General features: G+C 36.4%; 1 protein-coding gene and 1 pseudogene across 1 annotated transcript; one reads left to right on the top strand and one right to left on the bottom strand.

The window, feature by feature from the left end:
• Nucleotides 1-4,745: 4,745 nt before the first annotated feature.
• Nucleotides 4,746-8,889, bottom strand: LOC126615176 (licodione synthase-like). Its single transcript, XM_050282941.1, has 2 exons — nucleotides 7,896-8,889; nucleotides 4,746-5,696 (listed from the first exon to the last, which is right to left on the bottom strand). The coding sequence occupies exons 1-2, from the start codon at nucleotides 8,823-8,825 to the stop codon at nucleotides 5,019-5,021; spliced, it is 1,608 nt and encodes a 535-aa protein (XP_050138898.1). The 5' UTR covers nucleotides 8,826-8,889; the 3' UTR covers nucleotides 4,746-5,018.
• LOC126616939 (7-ethoxycoumarin O-deethylase-like) overlaps nucleotides 8,824-20,574 on the top strand; it is a 45,056-nt pseudogene continuing 33,305 nt past the window's right edge.

Below are 20,574 nucleotides of genomic sequence, written 5' to 3'. Positions count from 1 at the left end.
TTCAACTTGTTTACTTCCTCAAGAAGTTGTAGGACAAGGGGGTCCTGAGCGGAGTTATGTGTCACTGGAGCTTTCTTTCGTAAATCTCCATCTCCTCTTGGAATTAGGAAGGTTTGATCAAGGGCATGTGATTTTTCCCTGGACTCGCTGTACTGGCTTCCAGGGTATGTCTGTCGGAACACCTCTGAGTCCCCTGTACCCTCATGTCTCTCTGGGACTTGTTGCCCCTTCCCCAAATTGGTGGCCGGCTTGGGCCGTGGCAGGGGACCGAGTCTCTCAGAAATCCTTGGGTCATTAATCTTTGAGCTTATATGGATGGAATTCTCTCGACGTTGCTTCAGGAAATCCCGACAATCGCGAAAGACGGCTTTCGATCCTTCTGCCCCTTCAGTAAAGAGGTGTCTCCCTCCACTTCTCATGGTTCGGGTTGAAGCAACTGGGTTAAGAGAAGCCTCATGTTGATTATCAAGTCGAGGGGTAATCTGTTCCCTATCAGGGATATCTATGTCGAATGCATGTGACCCTCCATGTTGGAGGGCACCCAGTTGATGGTTGACTTCCACGGGGGCAACAAGCTCGCGTGTCTGAGCTTGCCTAGCTTCGTGGAGTGTCTCGAAGAGCTTCTCATATTGCTCCTGGAGGACCTCATTCTTCATTGCTATCTTGTTGTTCTGAGCTTCCAACTCATCGACTTTAGCTTGAAGAAGAACTCGTTTTCCTTCCTTCTTTCGTTGTTTCGCACTATGTGCAAGGGGGGTGTCATTCTGTGTGCTGTGGCTTCCTTCGCTTCCCATGTTGGAGAGGGATGCCTGGTCAAAAGAAAGTGTACGAATGATAGAAACCAGCTTGACACAGCTGAAGAGAGTAGGAATAAGTGTCGTTTCCCACAGACGGCGCCAAATGTTGATGCACAAAATCAGCGAAGACTTTGGTACAACAGAAAGTGTCAGGTTTTGTGACCTTCGCTTGGTTGCTTGGTTGCTTCAGTCACTAGTGAGGATAAGTACGTAAATGAATAGAGACAGAGAAGCAAACACAGGATGTACGTGGTTCACCCAGATTGGCTACGTCCACGGAGTAGAGGAATTCTTATTAGTAGTGAAGGGCTTACACAAGTACAAAGGATCAAGCTCTCAATTTAGTGAGTTCTTGTGAATGATTTAACACAAAATGGCATTAGGCAATATTGTGGGGGAATGACCCCTATTTATAGAAAAACTTGTAGCTTTGTCACATTGACATGTGTCATGTTATGATTGGTTCTTGATGTTGACACGTGCTGCGCTCTGATTGGCTTCTAATCTTGACACGTGTCGAGTAGTGATTGGCCTCCTGGTCGGAGGGGAACTCTTCTGGGTCCTTGACAGTATAGCGTTGGCCGGTGCTCGGTAGTTTCGGGATTGGTCAAGTATGGTACAAACAGTCCTATTCAGATGCACCCATTCTTTATTCATCTTTAGCTACAAGCATGTATGAAATTATAAGTTAACGATTACACGTTAAGATTAGCGAACTGAGACAAATTAAGAAATATGTTCATAAACATCCAACCTAGTATCCCAAGAGTTCACAAACCAACTAAAACCATATGTGATTGAAGTGGCTTATTCACTAACGGTGTACAATACTCTGAATAGATTTTTGTTTCATTTCAATTAACTCCATTTCAAGTCTGCTACTGCAATCCCACAACTTATGTTGCCAGAGACTTATACTTGTCGTTTTATTCATACTACATATCAGACCTCAAACAAAATTTCACCAAACAACTTGAGTACCACCAAATCGTATAAACAAAATGGTTCAACCTTTCTCCCATGTTTTTCATGCAACCTTGTTGTTTTATTCATATTATATAAAAAGTATGGAAGAAATATAGTAGGAACGGCAACTCAAAACTCCATGTTCCTCTGTTACAATCTCAGATTTAGTACACAGTTCTGTCACAAAAAGAGCACATACTGGTGGGTAATATACTTGTATCATGCTGGCTCCATTACAGTTGAACTAATATGTTAAGGATGATAAGCTTGACATTCATGACTTACACTTATGCATTACACCACTCTTAACCTGCAACTTTGTTAGCTTCAAAACGGTTTGTATTGTGAACCTCCAATCAATAAACAGCCTATGGGAAGGGTCACAGGCCTAAACATTGTCCCTCATGTTACCTCAAGACCAAAAACCAGATTATACCACCAAACAATTTGAGTACCAGCATCTCTCCCATGTTTTTCGTTTACTTGTTGTTTTATTCATGCTATATATCAGACCACAAAGAAAAATGCACCAAACAAATTGAGTACTAGCAAATCGTAGAAACAAAACGGGTCAATCTCTCTAAAAACAATTTTTCGATTATCCAAGCCAGCCACCAAATAAGAACGGAAAAAAAAATTATATATATATATATATATATATATATATATATATATATACAAAATTCAAATACCTGAAGAAACCCATAATAGATGCGCGATTTGGAGCAAAGCGAGGATAAATATAATTCTGTGTTTGTAGCTATGATTCCTTTGCCCATATGTGTAGGCTTGGATTTTCTTTTCCCCAGATGTGCAACTAAATTTACACAAACCCCAACTGAAAATGCTTGATTTACAGACACCCCAATTGATCAATTCTGAAAAGGATTGGGATTAGTACCTGAAATCGGAAAGAATCGAGGGAAGTGAGAGACGGGTACAGGTGGGAATTCATGAATTCTGAATTCGCATTGAAGGAAGGCTGAAAAGTGACTTATTTTGGAGGAAGAAAGTTTGTTCCGTGGAATGAAGCTACGGCGCCATGAGAGGAGGCTTGGATTAGCATGATAAAAGCCTTGCTTTGTTCTTTTATTGTTTTTATTTTGTCTTTTATTTTTCTTTTCTTTTTCTTTTCTTGCACTGGTAATGTGGCATAAGGCTTGCGTTGCAACGCTATGTATTCATTGAATTTTGTGCTATGAATTGGACAGGAAACATAATTATAAACCAAAAAATATACAATGCCACTACAAAAAAAAAAAAACATTATTATATTGTAATACTACATAACTTGAGGACCCAAGAGGAGTACAACATAGCATAAGATTATTATATTTTCACACACCAGTGAAATATAACATAATACAAACTATATTAATTATCCTCGTCATCGCTGCTTAAAATCTCAACGGTAATATTCTGCATATTTCGTGACCTCATATGTGGAAGAGACATGCCTCGAGGACAAATTTGTGCTTCATAAGTGCGTGGTTCTTCAATAACAACGACATAACTAGTAGACTGTTCAGTTGTCGTTTCAGCAAAAACCAAATTGATAGGGTATTGTTCTGTCCTACCTGGGTTTGCCCACACTGGCAAGACACGTCCTTGAGGTGCGCGTACACATCCGTTATTTGAGGGTAATGCGTAGCCAAGGCTACCATCAACAACTGTAGTAAGAATGTACTGATTATCAATAGAACGAGGTATGCACCCGACATTAACAGGTTGTCGTGGACGTTGAGATGGAGGATTTGTTGTGGAATTTGCTGTTGTAATGTTGGAACCAATAGATGAATGTGATGCTGGAGATTCGGTTCCAATTCGAACTCCGCGACGTCGCCTGTCCGCCATTCTCGATGATGTAGAACTTGATCAAATTAAAAAAAAAAACACAACTCTATGAAACAACCTTATAATTTTCCATATACAAATTAGTAAGGGAGTGTGGACGATTTATACTATAATAAAGGCACAACTCCATAATTGTGCCAACATATTCTTTTGCTATGGAGTGATTTATTATTTATTAGAATTTACTAGACACAATTTTAACATTTGTGTCAAAAAAAGGAATTATTATTAAAATACTTTGTCCATTTGAAGACCCAATGAAAAGTAGAATGATTTATTATTTATTAATATTTAGTGGGCACAATTTCTATCATTAGTGTCCTAAAAAAGAATCTACAAATATTTGTCCATCTGAAGATCAACATGCTTTTGCAAAGAGACCGACCCTAAGGGCACAATTGTTGGTTTTGTGTCACTGCTTGAAGGATTTTTGTTGCAGTAAAAAAATTAAACACTTACTATAAAACCAAAAACCTTATCACCAAGCATAGAAAACAAACCTGCAGGGAGATACCAATCTAAAAAGTAGTCCAAAATGATACGAATCTAACAAACATTCATTGCAGCTGGAAATGATTCATTATAAATCTAAAACACACCATTCAATACTACGGTGGAGTGATATTCTTCTTTACATGTAAGTGAGAGATATGAGGTTCGGCTCTCGCAAAAAATGAATTTGAACAACATTAATTATTGCTAACTTGCACAATAATAAACAGCTCCATACCATTATTTACCACAAGTTTATACATTTTAATTATTGGTGTGCTAGAGGAGGTAAAGACAAATGAGAGAGACCTTTGACAAATAATTTTTATAGACACAAAATGTTGTTTGTGCCCATCTTCAGTAAAGAAGATGTCATTTGGGCACGGTTTCTGTGCCCATTACTGTTTTGTGTTTACTTTTTTTAACATTGGGCACAGTAGATGGTGCCCTCTATGGAATGAGAACTGTTTAAGGAGTTTGGTGGTCAAACTGACACAAATTCTCAATTGTGCCCTTTGTTTTGTACCCAAAGCTCATTTTTGTTGTAGTGACACTAGAAGAATCACTTGTCAACCAAATTAATCATATGTCAACCATGCCGATAATAGCATTTGACATAAATAATAATTTAATACCTTGATAAAAACTGATTACAGATGTCTCTTGATTATTGGTTACTATGTAAATCAATGCCACGTCTGGAAAAGTTACAATATTTGTTAGGAAGTGATTAGTTCGCTGGTTAATTAGCTACTTTGTGCTTTAAGTAAAGCTTGTACCGTTCAGACATTACAGACATTACCTTTTTATTGGCACATTAAATCTGAAACCCACATCAAGGTCTCAAACTTTTTTATTAACAAAAGCTTTCAAACATTTTCATAATCAACAACATGATCACTACCTGCTTTACGGGTCAAGGACATCAAGTAGGTTGAGACGTGCCACTGGAATACAAACTAGATCATGGGCTCGAGGAGTTGTCATTCCTGGCCGTTCATCCATTTCAAGAATAAGATCGTTACCGTTCATTTTCTTCTGCTGTGGTCCTATAACTTTCCAATCAAAGCATTGAACCATAGCACCAAGTAGGCTTGGCAGCATTTGCATGACCAAGTTCACACCAGGGCATATCCTCCTCCCAGACCCAAACGGAAGCAGCTCAAAATGTTGCCCCCTAACATCTAATGCACTCGTTCCATCTCTTCCTCCACTGAGTGGTGGTGACAAGAATCTTTCAGGTTGAAAGTCCAAAGGATTTTCCCAGTACTTCGGGTCCCTTCCAATGCCCCAAACATTCACAAATAGCATTGTGTTTTCTGGGATCACATATTTTCCAAATTTACATTTTTCTACACATTTTCTTGTGACCACAGACACTGGTGGGTGTAGCCTACATGCTTCTTTTATGACGGCTTGGATGTATGGAAGGTTTGGACCGTCGGATTCTACGAGTAGTCGTTTGTTCCCCACGGCTTGATCAATCTCCTCCCTTACTTTCTTGAGCACCTTTGGATGGTTGATGAGCTCTGCCAGCGCCCACTCCATTAAAATGGCGGTTGCATCTGTACCTGCAGTGAAGAAACCCTGAAAAAGAACAATCTGTTCATGGGAAAGACTAAATTTATTGAGATAAACAATTAAGGGAGTGCATCTCCACTTTGAAGGAAATATGACACAATAGGGAGCTATATATAACTTATATGCGTATACATAAGAAATGAGTTTCTAGATGTTCACCCCATAATATTTAAAATTTTGAAGAGCATATGAGAGTCCTAAAATATCTAATTCTTACACAATTTTTTAATGTAAATAACACCACTTCATGAAAAAGGATTAATTCAGGTGAGTCTCCTGCAATTTAATAACATTATGATAGTTCCACTACTGTGATTTATGAAAAGGTGATTTGAACTTAGATGCGTACAAGATATAACACACTTTCACAACCACTAGTATAGTTAATTTAGGTTGTGTAACCACACACATCAACAACTATTACAATGTTATATATGCATGCAAGACTGACGTTAACACAGCTCTTGAAAAACTAGAGTGCTGATCAAGAGTCCCTTTTATTCTCTCAATTCAATAAAACGCTCACAAGAGAGTGCTGATGGCACTCCCCTTTTGTCCTCTCAAATCAATAAAACCCTCACAAGAGTTCATGTCAAAAAGGACAGAGGAAAATCCGACCTAACGTGAGTTCGTGATACATGCATATGCAGTGGAGGAGTTACGATTTTCAGAGAAATCATGCATGCATCGCCGCATAGTCCTATATGTTTCGATTATTGGGTTGAACTCATGCCACGTCCAAAAATCATGCATACAAACCAAACCCTTGGTTATTTTTTATTTTTTATTTATTTTTGTCAAACGATACATTTTGTTAGATTAGAGATCAAATTTCACCGTCATGCAAAAACTCAACATCTTTCCACCACTATGGTAAAGAGGCACTTGCTGAAAAACCAAACACTTGTCTTCATTATCAAGTTTTTTTATACAACGATTTGTTTACATTAATGAGGGAAAAAACTACGGGGTAAGTGGAGTTTAATCCTTAGCTAAGATCAACTTTTCATAAAAACCTGGTATAAGATAAAAATTTACATTAATCCCTTGACTGGATGTCGACATCAGGATTAACATTAAAACTCATATTTCATTGGATTTAATGTCTTTCTGTGTATTTTAGTTCTTAAAATACCCCCACAATTAATATTTGATTTGAGTACATTTCCTCCTATAAAAGATAACTACATCTAAAAACAATTGAGCTATCAAATAAGAAATTCAGTTACATATCAAATAAGAAAACGAAATTATTGATTAGAATTCAAAAAGTTTCATATCACAATGAAACAAAACTCGAGAAATCAAATTTTAATGAATACATCATACCAAATAAGTAAATAATGTATCTAAACCATGGTACCTATACCATAGTATCTATATAGATACATGGTACCTAATACATAGTACCTGCAAATTAAAAAGACATTCTTAGAATTTTAACATACCTCAACCATGGTACCTATGTTGGATTTGTGTACCTCATTTCTATAGTGTGCCAAAATATAGAGGAGCTAATGGCATGAGAACTATTTGAAACCATGTGCAGCACAAATATGCAGATCATATATACAAATATTGAACTAATATATATCAGGTATCCAACAAACAAACAGCAAATCCTACAACAACAACAACAACAAAACAAAAAATCCCACACGATTTTAGTGGAAATGCTAAACTTCCTAGACAAAGAAACGAATCTGCACAACACCATAGAAGAGGACGATGAAAGATTCATACAACTGAACTTTTGTGTTTAAAATGGACAACAATTGAAAATATATTAAGTAATAATTGCACTCTCATAACTCAGTATTTAAAATTTGTTATTGTCCATCATCACATAAGGACAATGTTGGAAAAATAGAATCAACAAAACCACCCAGAAAACTAAATGCTAACATGGATAATATATATTGACATGGATGTGTAGTCAAGGGACTATAATCAATATTTAATCTTGCATAAGACATTTCTCTAACTATAATCTTAACCAAGGATTAAAATCGCATTTTCTAAAAAAGGAAATTAGTATCAAAATTGCTATCATAAAATTCAAATATAAAATTTCTCACTTACAAGTAAAGTGAAAACCACTATCAAGTTTTCTTTCATGCATTTTCCAAAAATCATGCATATGTTACTAAACTAATTAATAAACACAGAAAAATTCAATTTGAGCCAAAAACAGTTTTTACGTACCATGATTAAAGCCTTGATGTGAACTCTGGTAAATTTGACACCCTCAATCTCACCACTCCCTTTTTCCAACAAATCAAGCAAAACATCAAGAAAATCCTTCAACACCATCTCCTCTTCAACATTGCCTCCTCCATTTTTCATGTTTTTCTTCCTCAGTTCTTCACGTTCTGAAATAACCTTCTCCATCAACGCGTCGTATCTCCTATGAGTGTTTTCAATTCTCTTCCCAAATCCCTGCAAATCCAACTTCTTGCAAAACCAAACAAAATCGGACAAATTAAACTCCCCAAAAATCCTTGTTACCTCTCTCGCCACAAGCCTAGCCTCCTCATCTCTGCCTTCCGCACTAGACCCCTTAGAATTCCCCAACATCATTTTTGCGATCACATTGTTGAAATTCCTTGGTAACTCCTCGGTGAGATTGATAGCTTCACCACTCTCAGCTTTCTTGGCCAAGAGCCTCAAAAGACTTAGGTACTCTTGGGTTCGAATCGAAGCAAAGTTGCTGACATTACGATTGCTTAGGAACTCATTAACGCTGAGCTTCTTGATCAATTTATAATAAGGCCCGTAGGGTGCAAATCCTGGGGTAGAGTAATTGTAGGTCAGGCGTTCGATGGCGATGGTTTGAGCACGGGATATGAAGGACAGCTCGTGGGTTTTGAGGAACTCTTTTGCAATCTCTGGCGAGGTAACCACAATGCATGGGACGGAGCCAAGACGGAGAGAGAATAAGGGGCCAAACTGCAGGGAGAGTTTGTAGAAAGATCGGTGGAGGAGAGGACCGAGGAGGTAGAAGTGGCCGATGATGGGTAGGGCTAAGGGGCTTGGAGGGAGTAGGGTTTCGGATTTGGAGACAAAGACTGGACGGAGAAGAAGAGGGATGGTCAAGAGAAAAGAGAAGAGGAAGAGGAGCTCGAGGACTGCCATGGTTAATTGTGAGAGGAAGAATAATGGTTGATAAGTTTTTGGAAACTCCAAAGGGTGGTCGTTGACTCCTATATGTGCATGTATACGTGATCTGTCCAAAAAGTATGTATGAATAAAAAATTATTTAAAAGTTGCGGTTTCAAATAATATTAGGTAGACTAATTTTAAATCAAATTTATAAATTATATAATATATCATCAATAATCACGCCATATGATTTATAATAGATGATCTCTATATCATTATATATATATATATATATATATATATATATATATATATTATAATATATATCAGGAGATTGAGCAAAAACCCAACTAGCTCTACTTTATTTTATTTTATTTTATTTTATATTTTGTTTTTAATTATCTTATCGTGGAAATTGCCATTTTAAATTAATCAATCGAGTGAAGAATTGATATATATAAGCACGCTCAGAGACACGTAGGGAACAGATACGAGAAGACTCACAAAATACCACGGATTTCCTGCAACTTACTTCCACTTCCATATCATTAGCAATTTCAACCTATTTATCGTCCTTCCCTTTATACATGCTCATTGCAGTGGCTACAATAATCGTAATAAAAAACTTTATTTTAATCCTTGGTAAAAATGACTTTTAGATTAAATCATGAGTAAGATCAAAATCTAATTTTAGTCCTTTGATACATTAATAATCTCATTTATTAATTATATTTTAATTTTTTAATTTTTTCTTTTTTTTAATATATTAATTTTATTTCATTATAATTTTCATTTTCATTTCATTTATCTTAATATATTTTGTTGTAAACATTTAGATAAATTAATTTTTGTTATACAATATATTTCGGTGTACTTTGTCTTCTTCATTTATGTACATTAAATTCATTATAATACATTTTGGTACACATATTTTCGTACATACATTTTGATACAAACATTTAGGTACATTAATTCAATATAATACATTTCGGTACTAACATTTCGGTGCATACATTTCGGTACACACATTTAGATACATTAATTTAATATAATACATTTCAGTGCATATATTTTGGTACATACATTTCGGTACTAACATTTAAATACATTAGTTCGATATAATACATTTTAGTACTAAGTACATTAGTTGTGTCTTTCAAGTTTGAAGAATGTTAAATAAAATTAATAAATTAAAAAACTCTTTTTTGGTCAAAAAATAAATTAAAATTTGTATATTAATAAATTTAAATACTTAATGGGTGACATTAAATAAAATGCACATTAATTATTTTGAAGTAAGAACAGATCAAGGGATTATAATCAATAAGTAATCTAACACCAAGTTTATTTTAAATTTCAAACTTCTTACAGGATTAAAGTTAAAAACCCCTAATCGTAATCGGAATCCGAGTCCTTAGTCAATCCTAAGAACTGGAAGAATTCCCCACCAGGACCTTCTGGACGGCCAATACTTGGGGGCCTTCCTCAACTCCTCAACAAACGCCTTCATGACGAGTTCCTTGATCTGTCCAAAATTCATGGCCCGCTCTTTAGCCTGAAATTAGGTTTAAAGCCAGCCATCGTGATATCGTCACCAGAAATGGTTTCTAAAACCCTAAGGCAGCATGTAGCTGTTTTCTCCAGTCGTACCGTCACTGAGGCCATCCGTGTCATTACGTATGATACCGCGTCCATTGTATATGCTGCCATGGCTAGTCCACGCTGGAGAGTAATTAAAAAAAAGTGATAATTAGAATCCCCTGCAATTTTTTAACAACTTTTAGATCAAACATTTGTTTCTTTTTAAGATTTGATTAAGACGCTTTAACCAATAGCAACGTCAACATTTGTTGTTTATTTAAATTACATATTTTTTTAAGCTCAAATTCTAATTATATTAGAATCCCCTGCAATTTTTTAACAACTTTTAGATCAAACATTTGTTTCTTTTTAAGATTTGATTAAGACACTTTAACCAAGAGCCACGTCAACATTTGTTGTTTATTTAAATTACATATTTTTTTAAGCTAAAATTCTAATCATCGGTTTCCAAATATGTCCTTTTAAGAGTTTTTTATTTTTATTTTTATTTTTATGTGGCCTCTTTTTTAGGGGAATATTTTCTTCTTGCTGATAATGTTTGGAAATTAATCTTCACGTTTGAAATTTGTGATCTCCCATGTTTGAAATTCAAATGAAATTTTTCATTTTAGTTGGTGGTTGTTTTTACAAATTTATCTAGTTCCCGTTTGGCAACAAGAGAGGATCTTGTGTTTGCTTGGCTTCACATCGGTGTTATCGGAGCTTGATTTAAAGAGTGTAGTTCATATGAATATAATGCGCATGAATAATGTTCTTTTTGCAACAAGCTATATTTTGGAAGAGATTGGTTTCGAAATTTTTAATTGTGCTTGGCAACGATTAGATAGCAACCAAGCAACTCATCAGGTTGTGAAGAAAATGAACTGTGACTTTCTTTAATGGATTGGGGATCCTCCAGTATGGCTGGTATATTTTCTTGATACATATCATATAGCACAAGTGAAATTATATCTTATATTATTTTGAAAGACAATATGTTCCAGAATATGTGAGTTCTTCAAAGTCTGTGTTAGACACTCCCAATAATTGCGATGGCGAAGAACCAGCTCCAATTTGACCAAATTTTTAAAAGCAGGCAGATATGAAACCTGCAAGAAAGATTACTATTCACACAAAAAAACGTGTAAGAAGAATGCCAAATAATGTGTACAAGCTAGGGCACAGTTACCTTCAAAATTGGAACTTCAAGAGTGAGATATTTTAATTACAATAAAAAATATGTTTGTTACGGTAACCTTCAAAATTAAATATTACTTTACGTACCAAATGACTGGTACGTTCAAAATTAAATATTAGTTTACGTACCAAATGACTAGTACGTTCCAAACTCACATTGCACAAACAATATTTAGTACGTTTTTAATTACAATAACAAACACGTTTGTTACGGTAATTACATTACGTACCAAATGACTGGTACGTTCAAAATTAAATATTATTTTACGTACCAAATAACTGGTACATTCAAAATTAAATATTAGTTTATGTACCAAATGACTGGTACGTTCAAACTAATACTATTTTATGTACCAAATGACTGGTACGTTCCAAATTAATATTACTTTACGTAACAAATACGTGGTAGGTTCAAAATTAACATCACTTTATGTAACAAATGACATGTAGGTTCAAAATTAATATTATTTATGTACCAAATTAATGACTGGTATGTTTAAAATTAATATTACTTTATGTACCAAATGACTGGTACGTTCAAAATAATATTACTTTAAGTACAAAATAAGTGTTACGGACTAAATTATCATTACGTATCGAGCAAAAACACTGCTACATTACAAACTCGCTTTACATGCCGTACCAAATATATATACATACCAAAATGTACATTAAATGTACCAAAGCACAAGGCAAAGCGTACCTATATTATGCGCTCATGATTCAGCAATAGTTCAATTGCAGCTACAAATTAAGAGGGTTAGAAGAGGAGTGGAAGACCTTTTTTCTTCATAAGAAAAACAAAATCATGCACGAGGGACATAAGTTGTCATGGAGGTGGAAAGATTTTCTGGTAGGAAATAATTATGATTAATATATATTATGAAATTCAAATGCTTCTTATATGCAGGGAGGATATGTATTAAGCAGTATTTGTTTTGTTCAAACTCTGAGATATAAGTTAGGTAAGAATTTAGGAAACCTTTTTTTTTTTTTTTTTTGTTATCGTGAAGAATTTAGGATTCTAGGCATCAATGTTTTTCTTTGATAAAATCTATGGCAGGCTTTGTAATTTAAGTACTATAAAAAGGGCAAATAAAAACCATATGACACTAAAATTGTAGGAAAATGTTTAATCAAATTTCTAAATGAACAGATGTTTAGTCTAAAAAATTAAAAATGCAGGCGCCTATATCAAAACGTCCCTAAAAAAAATCCTAACGGAATAGCTCCTCTCAGAAGGCCTTTGAGGATTTTGAACCAATTCGCAAGCAACAGGTTTGTTTGTTAATTATTGTTGAGGGATGGGTTCAAAAAACCGAAAACCGAAAACCGAAAAAAAAAAATTGAACCGAAAAAGGAAAAACCGAATCGAACCAACACGAATTCCTTTACACTTTATGATGTATGCCCATAATTTTTATTTTTTATTTTTTTGGTGAAACTTTGTTGCCAAGTTTGAAACTAAGACTAAGGCTTTTTCAAGGAGCATACTTGATTCAGTTAGGGAATATATTCCATTGGTTATAATTGAAAGTTTTGGAAGGTTTTGGAACTTGGAAAAGCTTCTCTATTTGTTTGCTTTTTGAATGGATATGGTGATCATTGTTCTATGCAATTGAGGTAGTTGATAGATTAAGATTAGTTTATATGATCTTGTATATGTACAACTACCTTCCCACTTTCCCCATTTTCTTATTATTAGTCCACCAATGCAAGCCTCTTTCCTAAATTTCATATTAAAAAAATGATCAAGTTTTATAAAATTAAAAAAAAAAAAAAAAAAACCAAACCGAAACCAAACCAAACCCAAAGAAAATCAAACCGAAGTTTTGGTTCGATATTAGTTTTGGCAAAAAATCTAACCAAATGAAACCTAACCCACCCCTAGTCTGTTGAGGATCGCATAATATTAATTAAATGTTCCAACTTAATATTTGGTATTTACAGGCACTAGAAAGATTACCTACTTTAATTATATTTTGTAAACCATATACTGTAGCAGTTGTTGGTTGGAATACTTCTTTAAATACTAAAGAAAGAATCCAACCATTAAACGACCCATTATGTAGTCTACATAATATGATCTAAAAACATGATTTATTTATAGCGTAATGCTACATTTACCATCTATTTGTACCATCTCTCTAATAAGTATGGCCCACCAACGCATGTGGTCTCATCTCTATTAGAGAGATGATACAAACAAAGATACAAAATAGATTGTAAGAAATTAGCATTTGTGTTTTGTACCATCTCTCTAATAAAGATGAAACCCACATATATATGTAACATTATTATATTTTCTGTTTCTTCTAATAGTGCTAATAACTTAGGACTTTAAAATAAAAATATATATATACACCTCTCATTTACAAGTGAGAATGGATACATGCTGTTAAAGACAACTCCTTTATAAAGAAAAAACTTACAAAGCCATATCATTATCGACAAAGGGTAATTTAGGGTTGAAATAATTCTTTTAGTTTTTTCTAGCAGTTTCCCAATAGCACTAAGGTAAGTGGAAAGAATATTGCTTTCCACCCATGTGATTTCAAACACAATTATTGGCATCCAGAAAACTACGTACATATCCTATATTTCGAAGATTCTCTCTAGCAGTTTCCCAATAGCACTAAGGTAAGTGGAAAGAATATTGCTTTCCACCCATGTGATTTCAAACATAATTATTGGCATCCAGAAAACTACATACATATCCTATCTTTTGGAGATTCTCCACAATATAGCACTCAAAACTAAATAAGTTAGCACTCCAAAAAATTAATTGTATATTCTCAATTTTTTATATTTAAAAAGAAAAATACACTTATAAAGAGTATACAATGAGATTTTTTATAGTGCGAATAAGTAAGAACAGCGCCCAACCAAATTAGTATGTGAATAAAATGTTTGTCAAAAATGTGTATAAAGAAAAGTTAACAATCTTAACCGTTTCATTTGTTCGTATAGGTTCATGGCGGGTTGCTCAAGCATCTCTACTCAACTTCATTGTCAAAGAATTCAGTGAACATTGCAGAGGTGGCCTTCGTGGCCTCGGGCAACATTGTGAGTAACACAGTATGCAGTAAGAACCTTTTTGATAGCACAAAAAAGCAAGGGAGGGGTTTACCAAAAAAAAAAAAGAAAAACAGCAAGGGAGGGAGCTAAAGCATACATTCTGGAGTTAATGCAAATTCTTGGCTTAGTTAACGTTGCTGCATGTAAGAAGAGAAGCTTGAAGCTTTAAAAATGGAGGTTTCACACTTAGAGAGAAAAAGGGATTGCAGAAAGTTAGAGAGAGTATGAGAAAACAATTCTTCTGTATTATTTTTTTTTTTTACACTGAATCCTTACAAGCTATCTCTATATATACTTCACTTTCCTTACGAACTAAGCAAGCTCATAACAAACTTAACAAACTTATCAGCTTAATCTTTTGACACATGGCAACACATCAGCCGTTGGATTGATCCTGTGCTTTTATACCTTTACATCCCTCCTCAATCTCATGCTTATTAGAACTCAGCATGAGATTGGAACAATGATCTTGAAACAGAGAAATAGACAATCCTTTAGTAAGAATGTCAGCAAATTGCTCCTTGGAAGAGACATGTTGCACAGCTAAGTCACCTCTGATAACACGTTCCCTGACAAAATGGTAGTCTATCTCAATATGTTTCGCTCTTGAATGAAAGACATGATTAGAGGACAATGCTATTGCTGAAATATTATCACAGAACAAAACGGGAGCATCATATAAAGGAACATGAAGATCACTTAGAAGCTGCCTTATCAAAGAGACTTCTGTAGCAGTAATGGCAAGTGTTCTATATTCAGCCTCAGTAGAGGATCTGGACACCGTGTGTTGTTTCTTAGAGGCCCAAAAAATAGGAGTGTTACCAAGATAAACAACATAGCTAGACGTTAACGGTCGATCATTAGGATCCCCGGCCCAATCTGCATCACTATAAGCTTGAAGATGTAGTGGTCCAGGAGTGAAATGAATGCCAAAATCAAGAGTTTCACTAAGATACCTTAAAATTCGTTTCACTGCAACTACATGAATATCCAGAGGATTGTATAAATTGGCAACATTGATTGACTGCAAATGCAATATCTACCTAGTAAAGGACAAATATTGTAATGCACCAACAATACTACGATATTGTTCTGGTCTATGATACGGTGTTCCTTCGATCTTTGATAACCTGTGATAAGGAGGACATGGTGTGACACATGATTTTGCATCTTGCATATCGACTTTGGCTAGAAGATCTTGAATATACTTGGTTTGGGAAACAAACAAGCATGTGTTCTTGTAAGTAATCTGTAAACCTAATAAGTAATGTAAATTATCCAAATCCTTCATATCGAATTCTTGTGTCAAGGTCGAAATGACTTCAGAAATAAGAGATGAACTGTTGCCAGTTAGGATGATATCATCCACATAAAGTAATAAAATCACAATACCAGTAGGGGTCTTCTTGACAAACAAAGAAAGATCTGCAAGAAAGGCATTGAAGCCTAAACCCAGTAAGAAACTTGTAAATTTCCCATTCCATGCCTTGGGAGCCTGTTTAAGGCCCATCAACGATTTCTAAAGTTTGAAAACATAATTGGAAGAATGAGAAGAACTCACAAACCCAAGAGGCTGACTCATATAAACTTCTTGAAGTAGATCACCATGTAAAACACATTTCGAACATCCAATTGTTTTAAACTCCAATTAAATTGAGCTGCAACAACTAGAATTAACCTGACAGTGGTTAACTTGACTACGAGGCTGAAAGTCTCAGTATAGTTTATGCCCTCCTCTTGACTATATCCTTTAGCTACAAGGCGAGCTTTATACTTCGTTATAGACCCATTTGGATTCTTCTTAAGCATGTACACCCACTTACAACCAACCAAGTTTTTGCCAACAAGAAGAGGTACAAATGTCCAAGTCTTCTGAGCTTCCAAAGCATTGATCTCATCTTGCAAGGCAACCTGCCATTCTGGAACTTTACTAGTTGTTTTGTAAGAAAATGGTTCTGTAATAGGCACAACTGATGATGTGACAGAAGTTGAGAAAGTTTTTCTCTTAGAAATCCCACTCTTCGACCTTGTTTGCATCGGATGAAGAATTACATAAGGTACTAGCAGCACCACACTTAGACTTTCTTGTTGGAAATCAAGATCCACAAGGATTGGAGATTGTGTTGCTGGGAGAAGAGCTAACAAGGATGAGTGTGACATGTCTGGGTTAATAGTAGGTATAGGCAAAGGCATCAGATTGGTGGGAAAAGAATTCAATAACTCTGGAGCTGTAATGAGAGATGTTTAAGACTTTGAAGCACTAAGGATCATAGAAAAAGACTCTGGAGCTCGAGGGGCTGAATGCAATGATGTAGATGATGGTTGAGATGATGAGGATGTGTATGATTCAACAACATTATGAAGTGTGATTGATGGTGGTACAACATGTGAAGAAGACAATGATGGTGTCTGTGTAACATGAGATTGAGAAATGAGATATAACTAGGGATAAGTGTTCTCATCAAAGATTACATGTCTTCACACATAAAACTTGTTGGTAATGGGATTAAAACAGATATACCCCTTATATTGGCCAGCATATCCCAAAAATATGTACTGTGCAGTTTTGGACTTAAACTTAGAAGTATTGTAGTGTCTCAATAAGGGAAAACAACTACATCCAAAACCTTTAAATGTGTTAACACTGGTGTTTACTGAAACAAACAAGTATATGGAGACTGCTTGGACAAAGTTTGACATGGCATTCTATTTATTAAATAAACAGAAATTGCACAGGCATGGAACCAAAACTGTGAAGGGAAATGAGCTGTTTGAAGAAGAGTGAGAGTAGTTTCAAGAATATGGCTATGGTTTCTCTCAACAAGGCCATTTTGCTCAGGTGTATAAGGACAAAACTTGTGATGCACGATGCCTTTATCTAGTAAACACTGCTTGAAATTGGTACTAATGTACTCATCACCACCATCACTTTGAAAAACCTTAATTGCAGTTGAAAATTGAGTTTGTATAAGGGAATGAAACTGCACAAAGGTATGAAACACCTCACTTTTATTCATTAAAGGAAATATCCAGGTAAACTTGGTACATTCATCTATGAAATGTACATAGTATTTAAAACCCTTAATGGACAAAGTAGGTGATGGTCCCCACACATCACTGTGTATGACTTCTACGGGTTTTATAGTCTTATTTGCAGGATATAAAAAAGGAAGTTTAGTAAACTTTCCTTGCAAACAGGATATACACACAAGTTTAGAATGATCCACAGAAAATAGGACCTGAGATTGATGCAACATTTGAGAAACAATAGCGTTTGAGGGATGTCCTAATATGTTGTGCCACAAGCTTGTGGTCACTTAATGACCAAGGTAACAATGATGTTGTTTGTGTGAGTGAGTGAGGTGTCTGTAATGCTTGTTTGAGAATTGATGGTGGTATGTGTTTGTACCATACTTGACCAATCCCGAAACTACTGAGCACCGGTCAACGTTATACAGTGAAGGACCCAAAAGAGTTTCCCTCAAACCAGTAGGCCAATCACAGCGCGACACGTGTCGACATCAGAAGCCAATCATAGCGCGAGACATGTCAACATCAGAAGCCAATCACAACATGACACGTGTCAATGTCAGAATGAAACTAGAAACTCTTCTATAAATAGAGATCATTATCTCACAATATTGCCTAATGTCATTTGTACTAAATCATTCACTAGTACTCACTAAAGGAGAGCTTGAACCTATGTACTTGTGTAAACCCTTCACAATGAGAACTCCTCTACTCCGTGGACGTAGCCAATCTAGGTGAACCACGTACATTTTGTGTTTGCTTCCATGTCTCTATCCATTTTCATACTTATCCACACTAGTGACCGGAGCAATCTAGCGAAGGTCACAAACTTGACACTTTCCGTTGTACTAAAGTCCTCACTGATTTTGTGCATTAACATTTGGCACCATCTGTGGGAACGACATTTATTCCCACTCTCTTCAGCTTTGTTAAGTTGGTTTCCATCATTCGTACACTTTCTTTTGACCAAGCATCCTTCTCCAACATGGGGAGCGAAGGAAGCCACAACACGCAGAATGACACCCCTCTTGCACTTGGTGCAAGGCAACGAAAGAATGAAGGAAAGAGGGTTGCTTTTCAAGCTAAAGTCGATGAGCTAAAAGCTCAGAACAACAAGATAGCAATGAAGAATGAGGTCATTCGGAGCAGTATGAGAAGCTCTTTGAGACGCTCCACGAAACTAAGCGTACTCAAACACGCGAGCTCGTTACCCCTGTGGACATTAACCATCATCTAGGTGCCCCCAACACGGAAGGTCGCCTTCCTTCGACATGGGTATCCTTGATGAGAAGCGAGCTAATCATCAAAACATTGATCAACATGAGACTTCTCTCAACCCAGCTGCTTCGACCTGAAGTAGGAGAAGTAGAAGAAGACATCTCCTTACAGAAGGAGTGGAAGGATCGAAAACCGTCTTTCGTGACTGTCGAGATTTCCTAAAGCAACGTCGAGACAATCTCATCCATGTAAGCTTGAAAATCAATAACCCAAGGGTCTTTGAAAGACTCAGTCCCCTCCTATATCCTAGGCCATCTACCAATTTGGAGAAGGGACAACAAGTCCTAAAGAAACACGAAGGTATAGGGGACTTAGAGATGTTCCCACAGACATACCTTGGAAGTGAGTACAATGAGTCCAAGGAAAAATCACATGCTCTTGATCAAACCTTCACACTTCCAAGAGAATATGAAGATTTACGAAAGAAAGCTCCAGTGGTACATGACTCCACTCAGGATCCTCTTGTTCTATAACTTCTTAAGGAAGTAAACAAGTTGAAGGTCGAACGACAAGCTGAGATACTTGATTGGAACTAACCTAGACCTGGCCCTCTTACAAGGAGGATTCTCGACACCCCCTTCAAGTGAAAACAAAACAAAAGCTTGGTTTACAACTCTATACTGGAATGGAGGACCCAATTGAACACCTTAACCTCTTTGAGTCCACCATGGCATATTAGATGCACACCGACGAAGAGCGATTTCTTCTCTTCCCCTCCACCCTCTCTGGCGGAGCTCTAAACTGGTATTACCGTCATTCACCTGAGACAGTAGACCCATTTGAGGAACTGAGGAAACTCTTTGTCTCTCAACACATCTTCCAAACCGATCGTTTGCATTCTACAGATGACTTGTACACTATTCGCCAGAAGCCGGACAAGTCACTACGAAAGTATGCTGGTCGTTTCAGCCATGTGTATTCTCGCTGCGTTGAGACAGATGACAAGACCGCCCTCAAGGCCTTCACGGCAGGCCTACGTGATTGTTTCTTCAAGTTCATGATCAATGCCAACACTTGGAAGACTTACTCTGAGGTGATAGCACAGGCTTACAACCATGCCTCCGCCGAGGCAAGGACATATCAAGGGAAACCCCTCACAGCCACCCTTTATCAGTAAGTAGGAAGTGGAAGCCAAATCCAATCAAATAAGAAGACCTCGACCTTCCAAACGGTAGCGGTGCCTCCCCCTGCCTTACTTAATACTTTGCCAAGTCAACAGGCATATCAATCTCAGGGCAAAAGGAAAGATTTCCATCCTCACCAGTCTCATTTTAGTAAAAGAAGTAAAGGACACTACCGCGATAACCAAGGGTATCGCCATGATAATCCCCGACCCCAGGCAGTCAACACAGTAGGTCAAGCACGTGTCAAGACAACCCCTACCCCGAGGTATGAGGCATACACAACTTTGAACGCCACATGCGTGGCCATTTATCCCAGCATAGCACACCTGATACCGAAGCCAAAGCCTAGGCACCCGGATTACAAGCCCACGAAGAACACGGGCACGTTTTGCTGCTACCACGAGCATAACGGCCATGACGACGAGAAGTTTATCACCCTTCGTGATCATATTGAAGCTTTGGCACGTGAAGGAAAAATGGATCAATTCCTCCTC

This window comes from Malus sylvestris, chromosome 3, assembly GCF_916048215.2.
Source record: "Malus sylvestris chromosome 3, drMalSylv7.2, whole genome shotgun sequence".
NCBI lineage: Eukaryota > Viridiplantae > Streptophyta > Magnoliopsida > Rosales > Rosaceae > Malus > Malus sylvestris.
Note: the sequence above shows the minus strand (reverse complement) of the source record. Positions and strands in the feature narration are given on the sequence as shown.